The sequence below is a fragment of the Mugil cephalus genome, chromosome 1, assembly GCF_022458985.1.
Source record: "Mugil cephalus isolate CIBA_MC_2020 chromosome 1, CIBA_Mcephalus_1.1, whole genome shotgun sequence".
Taxonomy (NCBI): domain Eukaryota; kingdom Metazoa; phylum Chordata; class Actinopteri; order Mugiliformes; family Mugilidae; genus Mugil; species Mugil cephalus.
The window spans coordinates 6408062-6427872 of NC_061770.1; the positions used below are offsets into that span (position 1 = coordinate 6408062).

At 46.0% G+C, this 19811-nt stretch overlaps 1 protein-coding gene across 5 annotated transcripts; it reads right to left on the reverse strand.

The window, feature by feature from the left end:
• Nucleotides 1-1236: 1236 nt before the first annotated feature.
• nfatc2a (nuclear factor of activated T cells 2a) lies at nucleotides 1237-19314 on the reverse strand. Of its 5 annotated transcripts, none has more exons than XM_047570616.1 (10): nucleotides 18744-19314; nucleotides 16082-17015; nucleotides 15816-15984; nucleotides 13668-13870; nucleotides 13409-13581; nucleotides 11853-11993; nucleotides 9846-9901; nucleotides 9565-9724; nucleotides 8730-9431; nucleotides 1237-3072 (listed from the first exon to the last, which is right to left on the reverse strand). In XM_047570616.1, exons 1-10 carry the CDS (start codon nucleotides 18799-18801, stop codon nucleotides 3017-3019), a joined length of 2652 nt encoding a protein of 883 aa, XP_047426572.1. In that variant the 5' UTR covers nucleotides 18802-19314; the 3' UTR covers nucleotides 1237-3016. The 5 variants fall into 5 exon arrangements, with proteins under 5 accessions (XP_047426572.1, XP_047426564.1, XP_047426556.1 ...); XM_047570608.1 differs by lacking the exon at nucleotides 18744-19314 and adding an exon at nucleotides 17390-18673 and having other exon boundaries at nucleotides 8736-9431; nucleotides 9592-9724; XM_047570600.1 differs by lacking the exon at nucleotides 18744-19314 and adding an exon at nucleotides 17390-18673 and having other exon boundaries at nucleotides 9592-9724.
• Between the last annotated feature and the right edge of the window lie 497 nt (nucleotides 19315-19811).

Genomic DNA, 19811 nt, shown 5'->3' on the forward strand with positions numbered 1-19811 from the left:
ATCCTACGTTTCCAGTACTGATTCTCATGAGTCAAAGCGAGATTTCGTGAAAAACTCCCCCGTCATTAATGAGAAACAAGTGGGATATTTTTTCAAGAGATACAATATATTGAGATAATTCATAATTCATATTGCTTCTGTTTAAAACCACATTTTTTTTTTTTTTTTTTGGGGTTCAGCTCTTAGTTTAGCATTCAGAGTGGCATTTAAACACCTCAAGTTCAGGAAACTGACTCATGTGTCTGAACAGGAGGCTGAGTATTCAGAGGTGTCTGCGGACGAACAATATCATCTTTATTCCACACAAACAGCCCACTATAACGTCGCTCTGCAGTCGACCCTGTCTCTTTTTAAAGAAGAAGAAGAAGAAAAAAAAAGCTGTGGCTATATCAGTCTGCCTAAAAGTTATTTGCATATTTTAAAAATCTGGCTTCATGTGCTGCTGTTGATTCGCGGCCGACGCGGTGACCCGCAGTAACTCCTTCGCGCCTGGATGAGCTCAGTCCTTTTCTTCTTCTGACACAAAAGCGAGATGAATGAAATGCCAAGCTCATCGTGTACTTCATTCCCATCCGATTCCCTCACGCCGAGTGTGAATTGAATCCTAACTCATTACAGCACACGCCGCTAAAGGGCACGTGAGTCATCGAGGCATATCTGTGTGAGTGGGCCGGCGGCGGCTCATGGAGAGAAGCCCACGTGCTGCTTTTTTCACCCCCTCATGATGTCATAGCCAGAGACTTCCTGAACACAAGGTTCATTCACAGAGAGCACCAAACAAGCCGTCTCCACGGCAACTGCACCCTCCGGACATGTGTGTCCCTCTCGTGTTGTTATTTGTTGTTTGAGGGAGGGTTCTGGTTAGAAACTGTGTGGACACTGTCCACCGTCACTTGTGCCCGTGTAAATAAAACTCCTGAGTTCGAATTCTGAATATTTTGATGTTATGGAAATAATAAACAAACAGGCTGGGTCTCCCATGAGTGCATCTGCTTCCTGCAGGGAGGGGTGGTGGTGGTGGTGGTGGTGGGTTTGGGGGGGGCACTTGATGAGTCACCGTCTACTGTGGATCTACTATTTTTTAATTTTCCTCTTATAATTGCCCCCGGAGACTGAAGAGGGACCTTTGTGCTGTGTCTGCTGTGCACACAAGAGATGGAGCTCAGCGGCTCAGCGGGACGATACTTTCTGCTCTGGGACCAGGACCATCGGAATGAAACAAGGACACTCATAATGCATATGGTTATTATTTATTGCTTCTTTTAAGGATACAAAAATAGCATGAATAGAGATTTTTTTTTTTTTTTTTTAAAGAGGCACAAATGCAACAAAATATGACATCAACCAACACAGGAAATAAAATAATTTTGATAACCCTTCCATAACCGAGAACTACGAAATAATAACAAACACATGAACAAAAATAGAAACTATTATGCGTAAGTGTGTCATGATCTTCTTTAGAACGTTGTAATGAAACAGATGAAAGGTATAATGACGACTATAATGTTGTGTATTTCACACGGGACACAGAGACACATATTTAAGACAAGCTGCTTCTATTTTAGACTTTATATCTAATATTTACAGAAAAGGGGAAAAACTAATTACATTCAAGAAATGTCAAATGCACTTGTGCTGCACTGGCTCAATGAGAAATATCCTCAAGAGATTAATAGTAGCTTTAATATAACAAAATAGATTGTTTTTTCCTTATCAAATAGGTCTATATCAAATGTGTCTCAGTCTTACTTTTCTTTTGTCTTTGGCAGTCGCACTTGGCACTTTCACCGTACTCCAATTCACTCAGTGGAAAAGAACTATGCAAACTTCCTCTTTTTAACAAGAGCTTTTCTCATCCAAACAATCAATATTAGCATATCAGTAATTCCTTATTGTGTTTAAATTATGATGGCAGCTATGGAAAATACAATGCACGCTCTTTACACCTGCAAGCGTGTAGGTAGCTTTTAGTACGCCGTTATGGATAGGTTCAAAATGCCACTATACACAAAACAATACACACAGTTTATGCTTTGGACTGTGGAAACAACCACACATGTTATTACAATCGATACAAAAAAAAAAAAAAAAAAAAAAAGAGCACAACTGCCTATAAATCAGAGTATACAAATTCTCTCACTTTAGCTTGTAAGAGCCAAACGTCATACACAGGCCAGCGATTAGCATCGCGGGCCTCTCTGGAGCTACTTTGGCACCTCTGAATATATATTTAAATGAATATAAAACGGTACATTATTCACAAATATTATACAAAAGGTAATAACTTCGACCTCCCCATGATTAAAAACAGTGCATACTAGGGGGGGGGGGTCACCATTTGCGTATGGTTAAGGCAGTGTGCGCTTCACTTCAATTTGAAAACTGCACTTAAAATGAGATGATCATCGCTGTTTTATGTAAAACTACATAAAAGGTTAAACACAGTCAACATATTGTGCAAATCTTAAAAAATACAATAAACCTTTTGGCCACAGAAAATATACAAAGATTGTATTTGGGCTAATTTTTTGGTCTGAGATCATTCGGTTAGAAACGTCTGGTTAAACTGCTGCATGCTACATCACTGCAGAACTCTATTATGAGGCCAACAGGGTTGAGTTTATTGCCTGAATATTAAGGCAGGTTGCTTTGATGGCTACATTTCTTTAGTCTTTTCGAGTAGAGACCGTTCCAACCTGAAAATATCATGAGCAAATAAGGCACATTTGCCTGGTGTTTCATTTGTTGGAAACAGAGTGGGTGGCGGTGGCAGACGATGTGGGTCAAATTAAATCTCCTGTTTGCCAAATGTTTATTGCAGGAAAACGTCCAAAGCAAACACAGCAGTCAGGAGCTGATATTTCTATCTGTATGAGTAAAGAAAGTCTGATTATCGTTGGAAGTGCGTCACCTCGGTGGAAGGTTGTAGAATGCATGTGTGCGTGCCTGTCTGTGTGTATCGAGGGGGGGGGGGGTTGGGGGTGCGTTGTCATTTCCTGCTTGGGTCCCCTCTCTATGTCTGCGCTCTGGCCTGAACGCCCGTCAGATCCTTTCTTATGATCTCATTCACTGTAGAGCAAATAAAGAGAGGAATGTTAGACAGGATGAACGTAAGAGGTTTCACAATGAAATTCCAAAAGGGTGTTAAAACGGAACCACCTAAAAATGTGAAGCTGATTTATATCTTTAATAACTTGTTGACAGGGAAATATTAGGGTGTGATGTTTGTGTGCAGGGCTTAGATGGAAGACAGATAAGTGCTGCGCTAATGTAGAGTAACCTCTAGAGGTAGCGAGCAATTACTGGTGCTTAGTCGAATGCAAGTGTGTGTATACACGCATCAACAAAGGAGGAGGGGGTTCAAATGGAAACTTCTTTGGTGTCACAGTTCTAAAAATAGGAACACGATGTGCGGGAGGACATAAAACATGCACTGAAAATAAATTTAAATGTGGATTATAATGACCGAAGAATTGAGATGCCTTTTGGTGACCCGCAGGTTCTGCTTATTTGCAGGAATTGCAGCTGATAAAAAACCTCAAACGTTCCACGTAGTGAAGTGAAAAGGAAGTGTGACTACACGCAACGTGTGCTCGTATTTACACTTCCTACCACCTGAGCCACTACGCCTGCTCAGGTAGTTCCGCACTGAGCAGAAAGGAATGGCGAGAATGTTTGACATGTCACCTCTCCAGATACACCAGGCCGGGCCTGTTGAGCTCTGGTGTTTGTCTGGGAGCCGCGGCGCGGAGTGTCTGTCTGTGTACACTAAGACCTTATAGTGCCGCTGCTTCCACTGTGCCTCGGGGAACTCATTAGAGCCGATGAGTAATATAAGTATTTCAAAGCGGGCCAAAAAAGCTTTTTGCCTGCAACCAAGCCATTACAGAGCATATCGTGTCTGTGATTTTGTAGCCATGGTAATGGGCTTCACTTCGGGGCTGGGCTATTTAACTGTTAACGTGTGAATGTCAGCATTGATGGTCCGTAAAGGAGTGTGTCTGTGTTATTGGCGTACAAATGTACAAATTTTGCTGTGCAAGCCTCGTATGTATGTGCTTCTGTTTCTATATCAGTATTGTCTTTCTCATAAATACACATTTAAATTAAAATAGGCTCAAGATTTCAGCTATAGCCGTTAGCTTAGCATTGAGAGTAGAAATCACTAATGACGTCTGTGATGTGATGATGAAACACGGTTCTGAAGCTCAGTGTGGGGTCTCCAGCCGTGCCAGACTTTGTCTAACTCTCGAATACTTGAAAAAAAAAACACTTAAAGAGGCACGAGACAGGCACTCAAAGCCACCGTGCCCTTATTTAAGCTTTTATATAATTTAAACGGGTAAGTTATTGAAAAAAGAAAGAAGAAATTAGATAAAGAGACCTGAATGTCTTTTTTTTTTTTTTGTTGATTGATTTATGGTGATTAACTTGCCTTTGTAGTCAGTTGGCATTTGAGGAACTAGAGTTGCTTTGCTCTGAACTGGTTTTGTATTTCAGCTGTGGAGGCAGTCTAAACCAGGCTCACTCCCAAAGTTAAAAAATCTTCTATTCACGCTCACCCTCACATTTCTGAACACTGCCTGCAGATTTTCTTACTTCTACAGAACCAAGCGCACAGCCCAGGCTTGTGATTGGGCTGATTGTTGGACTGACAGCTTTTTATTCAATATATTTAACGCTGTTCGCCAGACTTAAGCTCTATTTAAAGGGCTGATTTACATAGTGACAAGGCAAAGGGTGCGACAACTCACATACAACAAAATCAGACACCATCTCACCCACACAGCAGCATCTGTGAGCAGAAGGCCTCACCACAAAAATTGGCTTAGAAACACAAACGGTCGCAAGGTGAAGGTTTTTATTTCTCCCCAGCAGTTAACCGAGCTATAAATAAAATTGCAGAAATACGTTTTAACTAAATGATTAAAATACATGACAACAATTAGTTCGGATTTGAATTAAGCCGTCAGACAGAAATGCTCTTCCATCAAACAGGCCGATCTTTCTCTCTCTCTGCCTCTGCCCTCACTGCCTTTCTATCTGATCATTTGCAGATGTGAGCAGGCCACTCAACACTGAGCGCATTTTATGGCCCGAGCAGCTTCTGAGAATCCCAAACCTGCAGGAGCAGCCAAACTGGGCGCTGTGCTGTCGTCACAGCATCAGCGTCCCTGTTTATTTTAGTCTGTAGTGGAATTCCCTCTGACACCTAATGCCTTAAAGAAACTTTCATCTCCCATGTGAAGCCACAGGATTTTTCCTGAGTATAAAACGAGCTCAGAGAAGAAGTAGGACGGCCACAGCGGGGCAACACAGTGGGGCTTTGCTGATTCTAATGAAGGGTTGGCACGGACCAACTATTTGAGGCAGGCTCAGGGAACACTAGCCTGTTCAATAGGTGAGTGTCTGGCTCCTGAGCGCTCCACCAATGAGCTGCACTGTTTACCGAGCGACGCTGGGAGGAGAGACACAGACACCCAGTACAGTAGCTGACTCAGTCGCTGCACAGTGCCTGCTGCGAGCAGGAATCCGTGTGTTTGCGCGTCTGCAAGTATTTGCATGTCCATACGCTGTTTGTGTGTACAGTATGGGTTACGTATGACTGGATCAACAAGAGTGAGGCTTGTGTGGGACTGTAATGACTACTGAAAACGATAGAGAGAAAAGAGAAAGTAGAGGGAGTGGACTGACAGCTAACCACCAAGTTAACCACGGATCTGGTATGTCAGCGCTCAAGAGACAAGCTCACGTTTATTCAGGTCTGTCTTTAAACAACAATCATACAACTGTGCAGTTACTGCTCGGTGCTCTGTGCCTTCTGTCTGTAACGCCTGTAAAGAGGTTAATTTACAGCTGTCAGATGCAGCGTATAGACGATCCCCCCTTTTGTCGTACTATCACACTGTGTTTGGACAGGGACAGGACGTTGGGGAAAATAACATTAAATTTAGAAGAGGTGCGCTTCATTTGACTGACTCACATTAGGTCCATTGTTCAGTTCCCACCTCATTTGACTTGAAAACATGAGAAAAGTAGCACGTCGTGCCACAGCTCAGTTTTATCCTTCTCTAATTTCAAATCCGTCCTGCAGTGCTTCACAGTCTTCACTATCACTTGACCAACCTGAAACGTCACTCCATAATGGTGGAGGTTCACTGGCTAGGTAGGTATTATGAAAAGAAATGTCACAACACCATCTCGCATTAGATTTATAGAGATATTTATGGCCCCGCAGAAAATGTCCTAATACTTCTTCTGGAATCTGAAATGTTGGATTGACCGCACATAACCGTATTTAATTTTATTAGCATGTCTACGGCCTTGTTGCACACAACGCATATTTTTGATTTTGACGTGTTTGTGTCGCGGTGTAATTACATTTGAAGGAATCAATCACACTGATAATAAAGTTTACAGCGTACACATGGACAGACTAAGCTGTGTATTTGTCCAAGCCTTTTAAAGGCGGAGGGGGGGTGGAAGTGAGCTGAGACTAATGCATGTCCACCAGGCTGTTGCTGTGTGCTTTATCTTTCCTGCCCTGATCTCTACCCGCTGGAACAATTTCACCTGCTCCACTGCCTCCGGGCTTTATTCCACACCCACTAAATCCGCCACTCTCAGCCTTTGTAGGTTTGGCTCTTTTTTTTTTGTTATTGTTGTTTTTGCAAACTGTGCAGCATGCACTGGGCTATGCCAGGCATTCTCTATCAAGCTCTAACAAGTATCTTTTGTTCAGCTGATAAGGCTCAATAAATATGAACAACAGCCAACAGACGTTGATTGGTCTGAGCACCAGCCATGGGAAATTAAAGAGGGGCAGAAGCAGCGGGCGCTGTGTGTGTGTGTGTGGGAGAAATCACAAGTTTTGGTCGAAAACTGAAAACCTGACTTTCATTTGGAGCTAAAGGTGACAGAGTTGAGGCTCCTCAGAGATGTGACAGTTATCGACCACAACACTGTGACGATACCAGGATGTGGCATCACCCCCTCATTTTTTTTTCTTTTTTCTGTTTTTTCAAAAATGACTGCACATGTCTCGATGAGTAATGTTGACAATTTGTCTCGGGGGAAAACGAGTTTGATAGTCCGAACTTAACTGATTGCGCTGCGGTCTGCCTGAGCACTTTTCAGTCAAACTCGGAGGGATTTTTTTGACCTCAGTCATCCCACCTCCAAATGATGTTTTGAATATCGGGAAGTCCCCTTGTTTTTTTCTCATTAAAGCAGCAATGATGGCATGAGTGGGTGGATTATCACCTGTCGGAGCGATAAGACGAGGGCTGCGCTACACAGCTGCAACTGCAGATGCATACGTTCAGACATGCCGGCATTTTATTGTGACAGTGATGTTGAACATTTGCGCGGATAAGTGACAGCTATTTACTCCTAGCAACTACGAGTTCTACAAGGAGGTTTCTTGAAGTTTCCAGGAAGGGGATAACTCATGCAGAGAGACCTTGGCAGGATGACGGGCCGCCGTCACCTTCTGATGATAGGAGGATCAAATACACTCCAGTTTGACTGTTTCTCCAAACTCCTTGTTAATTCACAAACTTACGGCCCTGTTGCTGTTTACCGTAGTGGGAAACCCTGCAAGCTCCGTCCAAAAAACACAAATTCCATTGCTGGACTTTTTTATTCGTTTCATTTTTTCCATTGAAACACGCACACACACACAGCTCCTTCCCTTTTCCTGTGAACTACCCTCCACCCTCCTGCTATCTTACAGGGATCAGGCTGGATTTCTGGAGGACAGCAGCTGCAAATAGGAATTTCTTGTGCCAGATTGGCAGAATCCCGCAGTCGGAAAAAAAGCTAATCCTCTGGTGGGCTCCCCCTCTGAATCGAGGGGCATAAGGCCAAGGAGCAGTCGTGGCCAACTATAACAAACAAAGCGGCTTTCCCCAGTTCTCCCAGGCAGCACGTTCCACTGTTTGACAATGGTTGCCATGGAAGTTGTTTTTCACTTCATAACAGTGTCAACATGTCCAGGCGGTCAGGAGAGTGACACTTTTTTTCTCCCTCCCGCTCCCTTTAATGCAGAGAGAGAGAGAGAGAAAGCTCATTTCCTGATGTGCGCCGGTGCCAGACGAACCCCTGCGACCAGCAGAAGGAACACCGCTGAACGGAGCAGGGCGGTGACAACCACACACTGCCTTTAAGCCTCACCTGGCAGGAAAGAAAATCTAAAGACACGAAAATACGCCGTACCAGCCCCGGAGCCTGGCATTTCAGCGTCGAACCTTTAACTCCAACGTAAGGAAGAGGTCGACCTGCTGCCTACTGCTGGATGTGGCCTGACATTAATTCTGTCAGAGGGTAATGGGGTTGACAAGCATAAGTATAAACATATGACTCACAATCCCTGTTATTTCCACCTTGAATGGAACATATCTACACCTCCCGGCGAGGATTGTTTTAACAGTGTGAGCTCGCTCTGTTTGCTTTGTTCAGGGGAATACTATAGAACCTAGACTGGGCTGGGACATGTGAAGGGGAGATGGCGCAGATACTGTAAATATCCTACAATTGTTCTTGGGAAAAGTCAAATCTACGTGGGCGACTCTTATCGTTTATTTCTTTCACGAAAGGTGATTGCACATATCCATCACTGTGTCCGCCTGTGTGTGTGTTGTTTTTTTTCCTCCACGTCTTAACACGCGCAGTGAACGTCACAGTTACTTATCCCACTCATGCAGAGTATGAAATCATTAACTTACACTCACCATCATCTAGGTAGGCCTGGTCCAGGTTCTCCTCCTTGACCGTCACCCGCCTCGTGCCGTCTCCCGCAGCCTCCATCTGCCCCGTCCCAGGCGGGGCCCGGCCTTTCTGCTGCCCCTTCTGCGTGTAGGGCTGCTGCTGCTGGATCACTGTGGGATAGTGTTGTGGGTGGGTCACCGCCGCCTGTGGGGGCGCGGGCGAATGGGCGGCGGCCGACTGCGGAGAGTAGGCGTCGCAGTAGATGATCTGCTGGTTGTCAGGCTGGGAGGCAGTGAGGGGTTGAGTGTCCCCCGGCCGAAGGAGGTGGTGGCTGGTGGGGGAGAACTGGATGATGGAGGGGCCGGCACTGACGGGGCCCACGGCCTGCGACGGGGAGCCAGTGTGGACCAGGACCGAGCGGTGGGGGTCGGGCATCATCCCTCCGCTCTGCCAAACGGCGGGGCTTCCGCTCAGACTCTTACCCCCGCGGGAGTACACGATGGCCGGGCTCTGCTGCTGGAAACGCGCGTCCTGGTTGGGAAGGCTGGAGCTGAGACGCTGGCAGGAGGCCATGCCAGAGACCAGGCCGTTGTCTGAGTGGACGACGCTGCGCGCGTTGTGGTAGTACGAATGAGGGGACAAGCCCAAGATCTGAGACACGGCAAAGCCCATGTGGTCCGCCTCGTACTCGTCCACGGGCTCCGTCTTAATGGATGGAGCTGTGGAGAGGAACAAATCAAACACGACGGCTGTGAACACTCAGAGTGAGAAAGAACAGTGCGTTTCGCATATCACATCTCGTATTCATCCAATTGTTTTCCAGCCATTGTCCACAGTGTCTTTTAAGCATACCACAAAGAAGCAGGGCGGCATTCTTACATGCCAGCGGTGTGTAGGTGAAGTGCTGAGGCTGGCTGCGCTTCCTCTTGCCATTGATGACGTAGAAGTTCACTTTGACAGGGTGACAGATGGACGTGTCGCGGTACGACGGCACCTCCACGAACAGCATACTCTGCAAGACAAGGCTCCATTATTCAACCGCAGCGGATCTCCTTACACGCAATGAACACGTTCTGTGTGTTTTACAAGTATAACTGAAGCGTTTGAGGAACAGTCTGCTGCTAAACACGTACAGGCTGGCTCTTATCTTTGTCCACTGTTGCTTCCATTTCCCAGATTTGCTGCCCATCTAGAAAGAAGCAAAAAGAGACAATGACTTTAATTGTTGATGACATTATTCATGCCTTTAGCTGCTAAATTATTTTGTACTCAAAGCACGTTTTGTTTGTTTTTATTAACTGATCCGAGCGCGGCTGCAGACATCTTGTCTGGCGATGTCTGTAACAGTCAAATTCACGGGGAGAGAAAAAAAGCCTCTTTGTGCTTGCAGATAAAATCACTTTATAAAATCGCTTCCTCTTACACCAACAAGCGTCACATCCAAAGACAAAGATGATCCACGTGTTCACCTCAAACACACACACACACACGGCCATCCATTCAGTCAACCAGACACATAGGGAGACACGCCTGCTGTTTACAGCAGCGGTTTATGTTACAATACTCCTCATCAGATGGCGTTCAGGCTGTCATTTGAGCGGAGAGGTAAAAAACAAGATGCGCCCGTGAATGTAAACTCCATCTGACCTAACACATGTACTGCTGCCGCAGAGAGTTGTGTTTGAATGTAACTGTAGGTGGGAAACCCTCTGTCAAATTACAAATTAAAAACACATGGCTCAAATGAGTCAGCAGGAGGAAGGGGGATTCCATACGTGTTGCCAGCTTTTTTTTTTTCTTCTTCTTCGTTTTACTTTTTATGATCGACTCTCTCCACTTCTCCAACAAAGTGTGACGACCACTGCTTTCTTGGCATGCGCCTGTGTTTGTGTTTTCTAGCAATTCTACTCTAAGGAATACCCCTGAGCAGCTCGCCTCTGGAGATAATTGTGGTGTGGGGGTGGAAACGGGGGAGGGAGGGGGGAGAGCCCGAGCTGCTTGGTTTGGGCCGAGCAGCTTTCCCTCCCTTCTGAACGAGTCTCCCCGGCCAAGCACAAGAATCAGGGGAGCTCAGCGGCAGAGGCAGCTGTCTCTCATTCAGAGGGATTTCACAGCCGTGCTGGTCCAGAACTTTGTGTCATGCAGAAACTCTCCAAAACAATGGCAATCCCTCTCGGTAAGATTTCTTTTTCCGTCCCCGTCTTACTATCCATTACTGCTGTGTGTCGTAACACAGCGGCAGGGAACCCCGGAGAAGGAAAAAAAACATAACCAGGGCATGTTGAAGCTTTAGATGCATGCGTTTAACAAAAAAAAAAAAAAAAAAAAAAGAACAGTCACTTTCTATTTTCTCATACAGCAGTGGAGCCGGTGAGTCACTATATTAGACAAACACTAATGTTTTAACATGACCAACAATCAATCTTTAAGCAGCAGCAAGAGGAAACAGCTCAGATCTGCAGATTTAATACTTTCTTGATCATTTGTTATCCCAGAGCTATGAAAACAGACCTAGGGAAATAACAGTGGGATGACTGGCCTTTAGTCATTTCCAAAAGATACAAAGACATTCAATCGTGGTTAAACAACTCAATTTCTGGCAGACAATTGTTTTAATACTTTAGATTAGATTAGACTTCAGTTACTCACTAGCGTTACATGGATACAAGGATAACATGCACATTACAAAATAAATCTCTTCCATCCCATCCATATGCTTTTAAGAACATCTTCAACTCTGCATGAAACAACCTTTCATGTCACACGCTGAACCATTAACCACATAACAAAAGGCTAATTTGACAGATAACACCACATGGAAGTCAGCGAGGAAGAAAAGGGCAAAAGGAAGTCACACTGGAGTCTTATCCTCCGGATCATGCAAATAGCTCATGTGGCCCTCGTCTATACAATGACGGTGATGAAAACAAAACTTGTTGTAGGGACACTGAGCGTTACGGTATGACTCATCAGCTATCACTAATGTTGTGGTGTGACAGCGTGTTGTGTAATATCAGAAGTGGCATCCACAGATCATAAAGAGTTTACTGATTCAGTCACAGAGTTTCTGGCAGAGCGTGTTAAGAAAACAACCTTTGCTTGGAAACTGGAAATTTCCCAAAAGGATGTTTGCTACTCACCCTGAGTTTTCTCCATGAAAATGACCTTAGAATCGGAGCTGAAGTTCTGCCCGGTCAGGATCATCTGCTGGCCACCCAGAACAGAGCAGCTGTCCATGTCCTGCTTCTCCACCATGGGAAGCTCGTGCGCTGAGCGCTGGGCTGCGGGGACACACAGAGGGGTGGTGTGTAAAGATTACGGTCCCTACGATAGCCAGTTTTATATCACTGTAAAGTGAATGAAACATTTTAAGACATTTTAAGATATGAGTCTAAAAATTGATATGATAGATGTTTTTTTTCACATTTAATAGAACAATTGATTGGGTAATTAATAATAAAAAATAAATCTGATCAATCAATAGTTAAAAAAATCCTTAGACACAGCAAACATGTAATTGTTCTCGTTACCAGGAAATAACTCTGTTTTACAATAAGGGATGCTGAGTCATTCAGCGATCCCGGCATCTCTTCGAGTTTTAATTAACGTCAATGTGAAATCGCAACTAACAAGATAGCTACGAGGAGAGGTTTCCTTAGTGTGTCATACTGTAAAGCACTGTGCAGGAAATAAGAGGAACGCCCAACAGCTTGATGCAACACGATAAAACAAGGACACCACCAACTGTGTGCGAAACTGGTAAATAAGTCCCAAGGGGTGCCACATCCTGAATTGTTAATCTACATCTGACTAATATTTCGATGCGATGGAAAGAAGACTATGAACAAGACTAGACTGCGTAGAATAAGACGAACACAACAGCCTGAGGGGGGATAAAAGAGCTGAGGCACAGTCAAACCATCACTTTGAACAGGTCTGTTCGCCCCCGCGAGCAAACGGACAAAGCACAGAGGATGACAGCGGCGGAGGCCTCCCCTCGTCGAACGCGCCACCACCGGCCCAGCCTGCTTATCGAGAGCTGAGACAGATGTCTCACAGGTGTCACTGTGTGCGTCTTCACGCTCGACTGATTGCGATTGCTCTGTCTGAAGTTCATCACATGAAAAACAGGCGGCAGCTATTGTTCCTGGCCCTCTGCAACCGGACCACTGACGGGAAACAACAATAATAAAACGATATTGTATTCTGCGTCATGACTTTTTACAATGACAGGGGCATATTGCAGGCGGCCGCGCTCGGCCAAAGTGTTGATCAAAGCTGGAAAAAGGGCTTTTTTGTTTGAGTTTTGATTACACCAGGTGCTTTAATAACACTATGTACACACACACTGATGTACCCAAACACAGACTTTACTACTGTGCATACACAAACACAGTACACAGACACTGAGACACGCAGCGCCCACCTACTGGATGGAAGCCCGAGCTGCATGAAGGAGGCCTTTATTCGCAGGGCTCTGGACTATCAGCCGAGCTCCACGCTCCATTTGAATGTGAGGTGTTTTCCTGCGATGTTTGTTTTGTATAAAGTTTTGTTAACTGTTGAAAAGCAGTTTGACCGCGGCGGTTAGCACACATAAGGAGCTCACAAAGCCCGCGCTGTGTCAGGGTTTTTTAGGCGAGTTACAACTGCACTTAAAGCATGTGATGGAAGTATTTCAAGTGTGACTGCTTACAGCACTCGATAGGATGCGAGGCCACTTGGAGAGAGACGTGCTGTCCCCCAGGTTGAGGTATGTGCACGCGAAAGACCAGGCGAACCCGGGTGTTTTTCCGCCCGACGTCCGTCTCGCCCTTCCTCAGCTCGATGTCGGCGTTCCTGAGCTTCAGGATCCCAGCGCAGTCGATTCTGTGAGAAGGACAAAAGGCGCGTAAGCTACACCGGCAGCGCACGTGGCACATTTGAAGTGAGACCTTTGCCCGCTTCCTGCTCACATTGCTTTCATGTTGTTCTTTGGCTCCAGCGGGATCTCGAGGACTTTGGTGCCGTTGATGATCTTCTCGTAGCTCGTGGTCGTGACCGTCTTGCCGGTGATGCGGTGAACCTGATAGAAGGCGTGAGGCTTGAGGATGCGCTCATCTGCTGTACCGATGAAAATCTGCAGGCCGAGCGGATCCTTGCCCCTATAGCCGTGCAACTGCAAACACACAAAAAGTAAAAGAAGGTAAAACAATCAAATCAGTCTCACTATAAGGTGATGGAAAAGAGGCAGAGAAAAAAAGGAAACGTTCAACGGGACATAAGACTCTATGCACATCTCCATAAGCTCCTGTTCTAACTGTGCATTTCCAGATGTTGTTTCCCCTGAGAGACGGTGAGTCAGAGTCAGATCCACATGCAAAAGCATGAGTCTTCTTTCTGCAGCTTTGAACTGGAAGCTACCAGCCGGTGAGCTCAAATCCAGCAGCCATCCACTAGTTATCTCTAAACTGGATGAGGGGTTTAGAAAGTACTGTGTCTTTCATTGAGAGAAGTGAAACTGCCACAGTCATCCTGCCTGTCAAACATATACGGCCTGAGACCATGTCCTGCTGCAGAAATAAAAAAAAAAAAAAGTAGTGCATCTGTGAAACTGTCAACGGAGAGAGAAGTTACTTTTAACCTGAAAGTGCCTTCTAAGGAAACCTGCAAAAACCACAAAGCATCAAGTTGCATCTAAATGCTGTTTTTGTGCAAACTTTGTGGCGCATGACCTCTATCATTGAACACAACGCTGAACAGGATTCTGACTAATGGAACAAATGCTACAGGTTAGAGCAGCAGCTTAAAGTACTTTTTATTTCTTTAGTTTCCATTCAGAAGTGTGTAGAGAGACACTTTCCTTAGGCTGGGGTCAGAAACAAACAACTGGATGTAGAAATGATTATCTCAGTGGACACAACTGACAGACTTCTCACCAGCTGCTCGGTGTGAGCAGAAACTATGGCAACATGAATGAGCACGCTGCCTCATGTCCAGGTAGATGACACGCGGAGTGAAAGAGAGGAAGCCGACTGCAAACACTCAACAGGCCATGTGAGCGGTCGGCCCGTTGTCATGGCAGTGGCAGGGGCAGTGAGTCATGACAGAGAGCGGCGTAGGAAAAGTAAAGTGGAGGCCACAAGGCTCAGCGAGGAGAGGAGAGGAGGAGAGGAGGAGGAAGGAAAAACACGGGGTGAAGGAAGAGGAAAGGCGAGGTGAGGGAGTGCAGTCGTGGCTAGCCAGGCCTGACCATCTGATTGGCCTGGCAAAGCGGCCAGAACTGACCTCAGGGTGAGGTCTTTGGGGATGGGCAGAAAATGGAAAAGAAGCTTTATTTCCACAAAGTGCCTACTATCACCAACAAAAACAGCATTGAAGCGTTGCCACGGTAACGCAAAGAAAAGGAAGTCGAGCCTATTTATGGACACAACAGACGGCTGTAAGTGTGTCACGGCTAACTTCAGCCGCTGAATTCAGAGTTATGGCCGTAATAGAAACATGAGAGGACACTTAATCTGCTGATCTACAACTTATCTTAATTCTCTGCCTAGAGAGCACTACAACAACAACTTGGGGTCAGTTGCCTAATCCAAGAACCGTGCAGTCAACAACACTGTGTAAGAGGAAGTGAGGAAAGGCACGCGCACAGATGCGCTTGTGTGGTTAAAGCTGTGAGGTGAGGGCTCACAATAGCAGACTATTTTAGGCTGGAAAGTAGAAATAAAAACATCAGACGGTCTATGTTGGTCACCAACCGGAGTTCAGTTCTCAGGGTTGCGTGAAGGTAAATGGTGGTTTCGTTGTGTCATAAGGGGCTAGCTGTCCATTATCATATGTTGTAGAAAGTGAAAAACAGGAATGGTGACATGACAGCAGCCAGAGTAACCCGCCGAGAGAAATTTTCATATAGCTGGCTGCGGGCTACGACACCAGTGAGTGTGTAATGAGTAGGAAAATAGCACTGCATCCAAGTCCTCCCATCAGCCTGAGGCTCCCGAACTAGAAGGCTAATTTAAAAGACAAAACCTGACAACACTGTGGTCATCAAGCACACAGAATCTCTGCGTTAAAAATGACACTTATGTTCTGACTGGTATCAAACTAATGTGCTTGTTTCATACCTGCACAACCGGATGTCCTCCTGTGGGGGCTTTGACTGCGCCCCTGCTTCCCTCCGTCTCATAGTGAGCTCTGTGATGTGGTTTGGGCTGCACCTCAATGTGGAGTTCATACTGGTCAGTGCGATTGGGGATTGGCCATTCCAGAGGTGGGACGGATGCCACAGGGATGCTACGAAAGGTGAAGGATACCGAAAATTAAGCGAATCATAAAATAACTGCAGACGTTTTGACCGAAATGACGTGCAAACCGAGAGCAATCAGTTCACCTGCAGATGCTGGAAACCAGAGGCTTGGGCCAGATTGGGGGAATTACAAAGAAAGGCTCTGCGGCAGGTTTGGTTTTCATGTCCTGCTCACAGGGCACCAAGTAGTTCCCGTCTCCGTGGTTCTCTGGGTACAGAGTGTAAACCGGGTTGGTTGTCTTGACTATTTTAGTGGGCACCAGGCCTGGCTGAGTGCTGCCGAAACCATTCATGCCATCAGGAACGCCGCTGTGTGTGTAGTGGGCAGCTATGCTGTGGTCTTCATGGCCGCTGTGGGGGGAAGGGCTGCGGGAGCGGTGCCCGGGGATCAGGCCTTGGTTCCTGTACATGTCGTAGGTGCGTTTGCCCTGTGGGGAGGTGGAGCGGGAGCCAGGCCTCGGGGAGGGCGAGCGAGGTCCCAGGCAGCCGTCCTCAGCTAGGCTGGTGCGAGGAGAGGTTCCTGGGGAGGTGCGTGGGGAGCCAGTGTGGATGCTCTGCAATCGGGGGCAGAGGTCTCCGGTGTTCTGGCCGCTGCTGGGGGACACGCAAGGAGACGCCCAGGGGGAATAGTTCTCAGAGTGCCAGCTGGTGGAGGAGTTGCTGCTGGCGGGACTTAGGCACTGGGGCTCGCGATAGGCAAGATTTTCATGGCCCGGTACGGTCAGGGTGGGTCTGGGGCTAATGTTCAGGTGGTGGTTCTGCAGGGAGTCCCGGCCATGATTGTAGTGCTCACGGGAGGGGGTGATTTCAATCCGAGGGCTCAGGGCCAGGCCTGCAGGCCGTGCAGTGTCCGGGTAGTTTCTGGCCTCCTGGTTTTCATATCCCGAGAGAACCTCAGGGTTGTGCTCACCATAGGAGGGACTGCAGGACTTGATGCCGTACGGGGAGACCTCCTCCAGAGGGTAAGCCTGCTCAGATTCAGGACTGAGGACTTTGTGAGATGATAGATTGGGGTCATCTGCAGGGAGCAGAGATTACAATTTAATACAACACACACATCTGACAAATACATTTTTTCCATTAATCCAAAATTAACAAAACACATCTCCTGTAAGCAAAGTTCGCCTCAAGTTTGCGTTTCTGCTGCACTGATAAAAAATTATCCTGATTTTTATGATTCATTTCTATCGTTTAACTTCTTCATACTAGCATTCTCCTTCACGTGGCTACATGCCAGAGCCCTCATAAAGAAGCCTGACAAATTTACTTCCTGATTTTCTTTTTTCATTCACAGACGAAAACTTTACAGGACCTATGTTATGCATGAGTCAACAGATCACTAAAACAGGACCGGGAGTCAGCTGAGGTTTTCCAAAACCTCCTCGGACAAACCTTGATTTCCTCCAGCAAAGTCGCTGCAAGGCGGTTCATATTCAAACAAGTACTCAAACTCCAAATCCTCATCTGGGCAGTTGACTCGACTGAGCTCTTCCTCCAAATCGTTTTCGACGTAAAAAGAGGTCATCTGTCTGAATTGCGTGATTTTCCTCTCGACTCCTCCGGGATCAGACGAAGCGACGTGGCTACGGAGTTGCGGGTGCTGATGTGGATTTGTGGGAACCTGTTCTAGTGTCAGATCGCGCATCGGTGAGCTGCAGGAGGTGAAGCGCACAAGTTTCCTGCTTCAGTTCGCCGCAGTTATTTTCAGACTAAGGCGGGACTATTTACACACTGAACGCAGAGTTCAATACGATCACGCCTTCCCGCTTCGTTGACGCTTCGAACAACAAAAAGCAGAGGTGAGAGTGATGAGTTAACCGGCCCGATCGGAGAGAGCGCGTTTTGACGGAATACGCAGCCTGGTGCTGCCCCCGGGTGTCTGACAGGTTGCAGTGACGCAGCAGGGTGTCACCTGCTGAAAATCTAAGCCACGGCCGTCCGCGAAAACTATACTCGTAAGGGCGTCATGTCAGGTTTGTGTGGACATGCAAAACTACCGATAAAAAAGGAGGATTTCTTGGCGACGCGCTATTTGATCGTGAGTGACAACCTGCGAGGGTTTCCCCGGATTTACGCACGACGCAACACACATGCCAAGGCGTTCCTTCCAGTCGACTTACACCAAGCCAGCAGTAATATTTACTATGTCAGCAAGAATTCAGCAGCGCTGTAAACTTTGAATTTAGGCGGCGGCGAGACACGCAAATCACAACCTGGCTCTGTTTTTCTAAATCTCGCTGCGTCTTTAAACCAAACGTAAATTCCACATCCATATCACATGTGACATCTCAGTAGGTTTTTATGTTGTTTTACACGAGTGACATGCGGAAAATTCTCATTGCACGAATGTATCAGTCCTGAATATAGGCTTAGATTAACAGTCACCTGTAAACGTAAAGCCTGACAGCTTTTCAAGTAAGTCAGCCTATAGCTGTTATCTGTCTATATTTATACTAAGTTAGAAAAAAAAAAAAAGGAAAGGAAAGGAAAAAAGAAAGAAACTTCATTTCCTTGCCTAATACTTCGCCTTTCCTGGGATACTGTGGCACGCGTTGCGCGCTGATCCCCTGAAGCGCAGCAGCATGTCTCCAAACATCCACATCCCAGCTATCAGCTAAGCGTTAGACAGCCAACTGACAAATCACATTCCAGCATTTTAGTCCTAAACACACCAGCGTTAACTCTACTCTATCGATTAAAAAGGAAATGGGTTGATTACCAGATAATCACAACACTTCAGCAGTACCTTGATCCGTCGACCTCATCATGTGGTACTGTGCCAGCCTCCAAGTTTCTCTAAACATCTGGAGAAAAAATAAAGTTGAAAAAAATAAAATGAAATAATAATAAAAAAAAAAAAAATAAGGAGTTCAAAAAAAATTACTCCCTTCTAGCAAACATCACAGGATAAAACTGTCTTCAGTTAAAAAATGCTGATAGCACAGAAAAGAAGAAGAAGTAAAAACTTTCTGGACACGTTAAAAAAAAAACTTCAAGCTGCGACACAGCAGCTGCGCGCAAACTCCCTTTCTGTTCACAAACATGTAGCCGCATCAGCTACAGCAACGGTTCTGGTATGAAGTCCCTCTTCCTAGAGCTCTATAAGGATTACTTGACTACCCAGAGCGGCTTCCTTCCCCGCTCTGGGTGTTTATAATGGTCCAATGCTGTAAAATAACGGGATTCCCTCAGTGTTTCCTCCTGTTTGTGCGCCTTTGCCATGGAAACCTGGAGCTGGTCCATGTCGGAGACTCAGGGCTTTCCTGCAAAGCCCCACACTCAGGAATCCATGACGTCTCCGGCTCCTGCGCCAAGGCATTTCTGCGGCTTCTCTCAGACAGTAGCACACAAGAACTTCATTGTAGGGATGAAGAAATTACTGTAGGACGCTGTAGGAGAGAGAGAGGGAGAAAATAAAAAATAGTTCTGAACTTTGATTACAGGACGCATTACATGAAATTTACTTAACACAGTTTACTAGACTCGTCTGTCTAGGGGCTCGGTTATTAAACGTAAAAGACCAGACAGTACTGAACTGTAATGTCTTCAGAGTGTATTAAAGAGGCAGACTCATTTAGAACATGGACTATAGAGAATTCCATTGTTTCCACAGTGGGGAGACGGCACTATCCATTTCTGTTTCGTAATGGAAAACTGCAGCATCTTCTGAAACTTGACTGGAAAAAGAAAAAAAAAAAGAAGCTGACAAGACCACCACCTGACCACAGGACACAGGAAGACACATTCTAAGTTGAGAAATATGTTGTAATTAAGGCCTGGATTAGCGTCCCAAATATCTGCCACAAATAGTTTT

Bases quoted from the DNA above. Each gene is read 5' to 3' on its own strand.
- nfatc2a (XM_047570581.1), bottom strand. From the start codon at position 17,642: ATGCGCGATCTGACACTAGAACAGGTTCCCACAAATCCACATCAGCAC. The intron at 11,994-13,408 runs GTAAGCAGTCAC...GTGTCCCCGCAG, and splicing joins CTCGCATCCTATCGAGTGCT to CCCAGCGCTCAGCGCACGAG. The intron at 9,725-9,845 runs GTACGTGTTTAG...CTTGTCTTGCAG, and splicing joins ACAAAGATAAGAGCCAGCCT to AGTATGCTGTTCGTGGAGGT.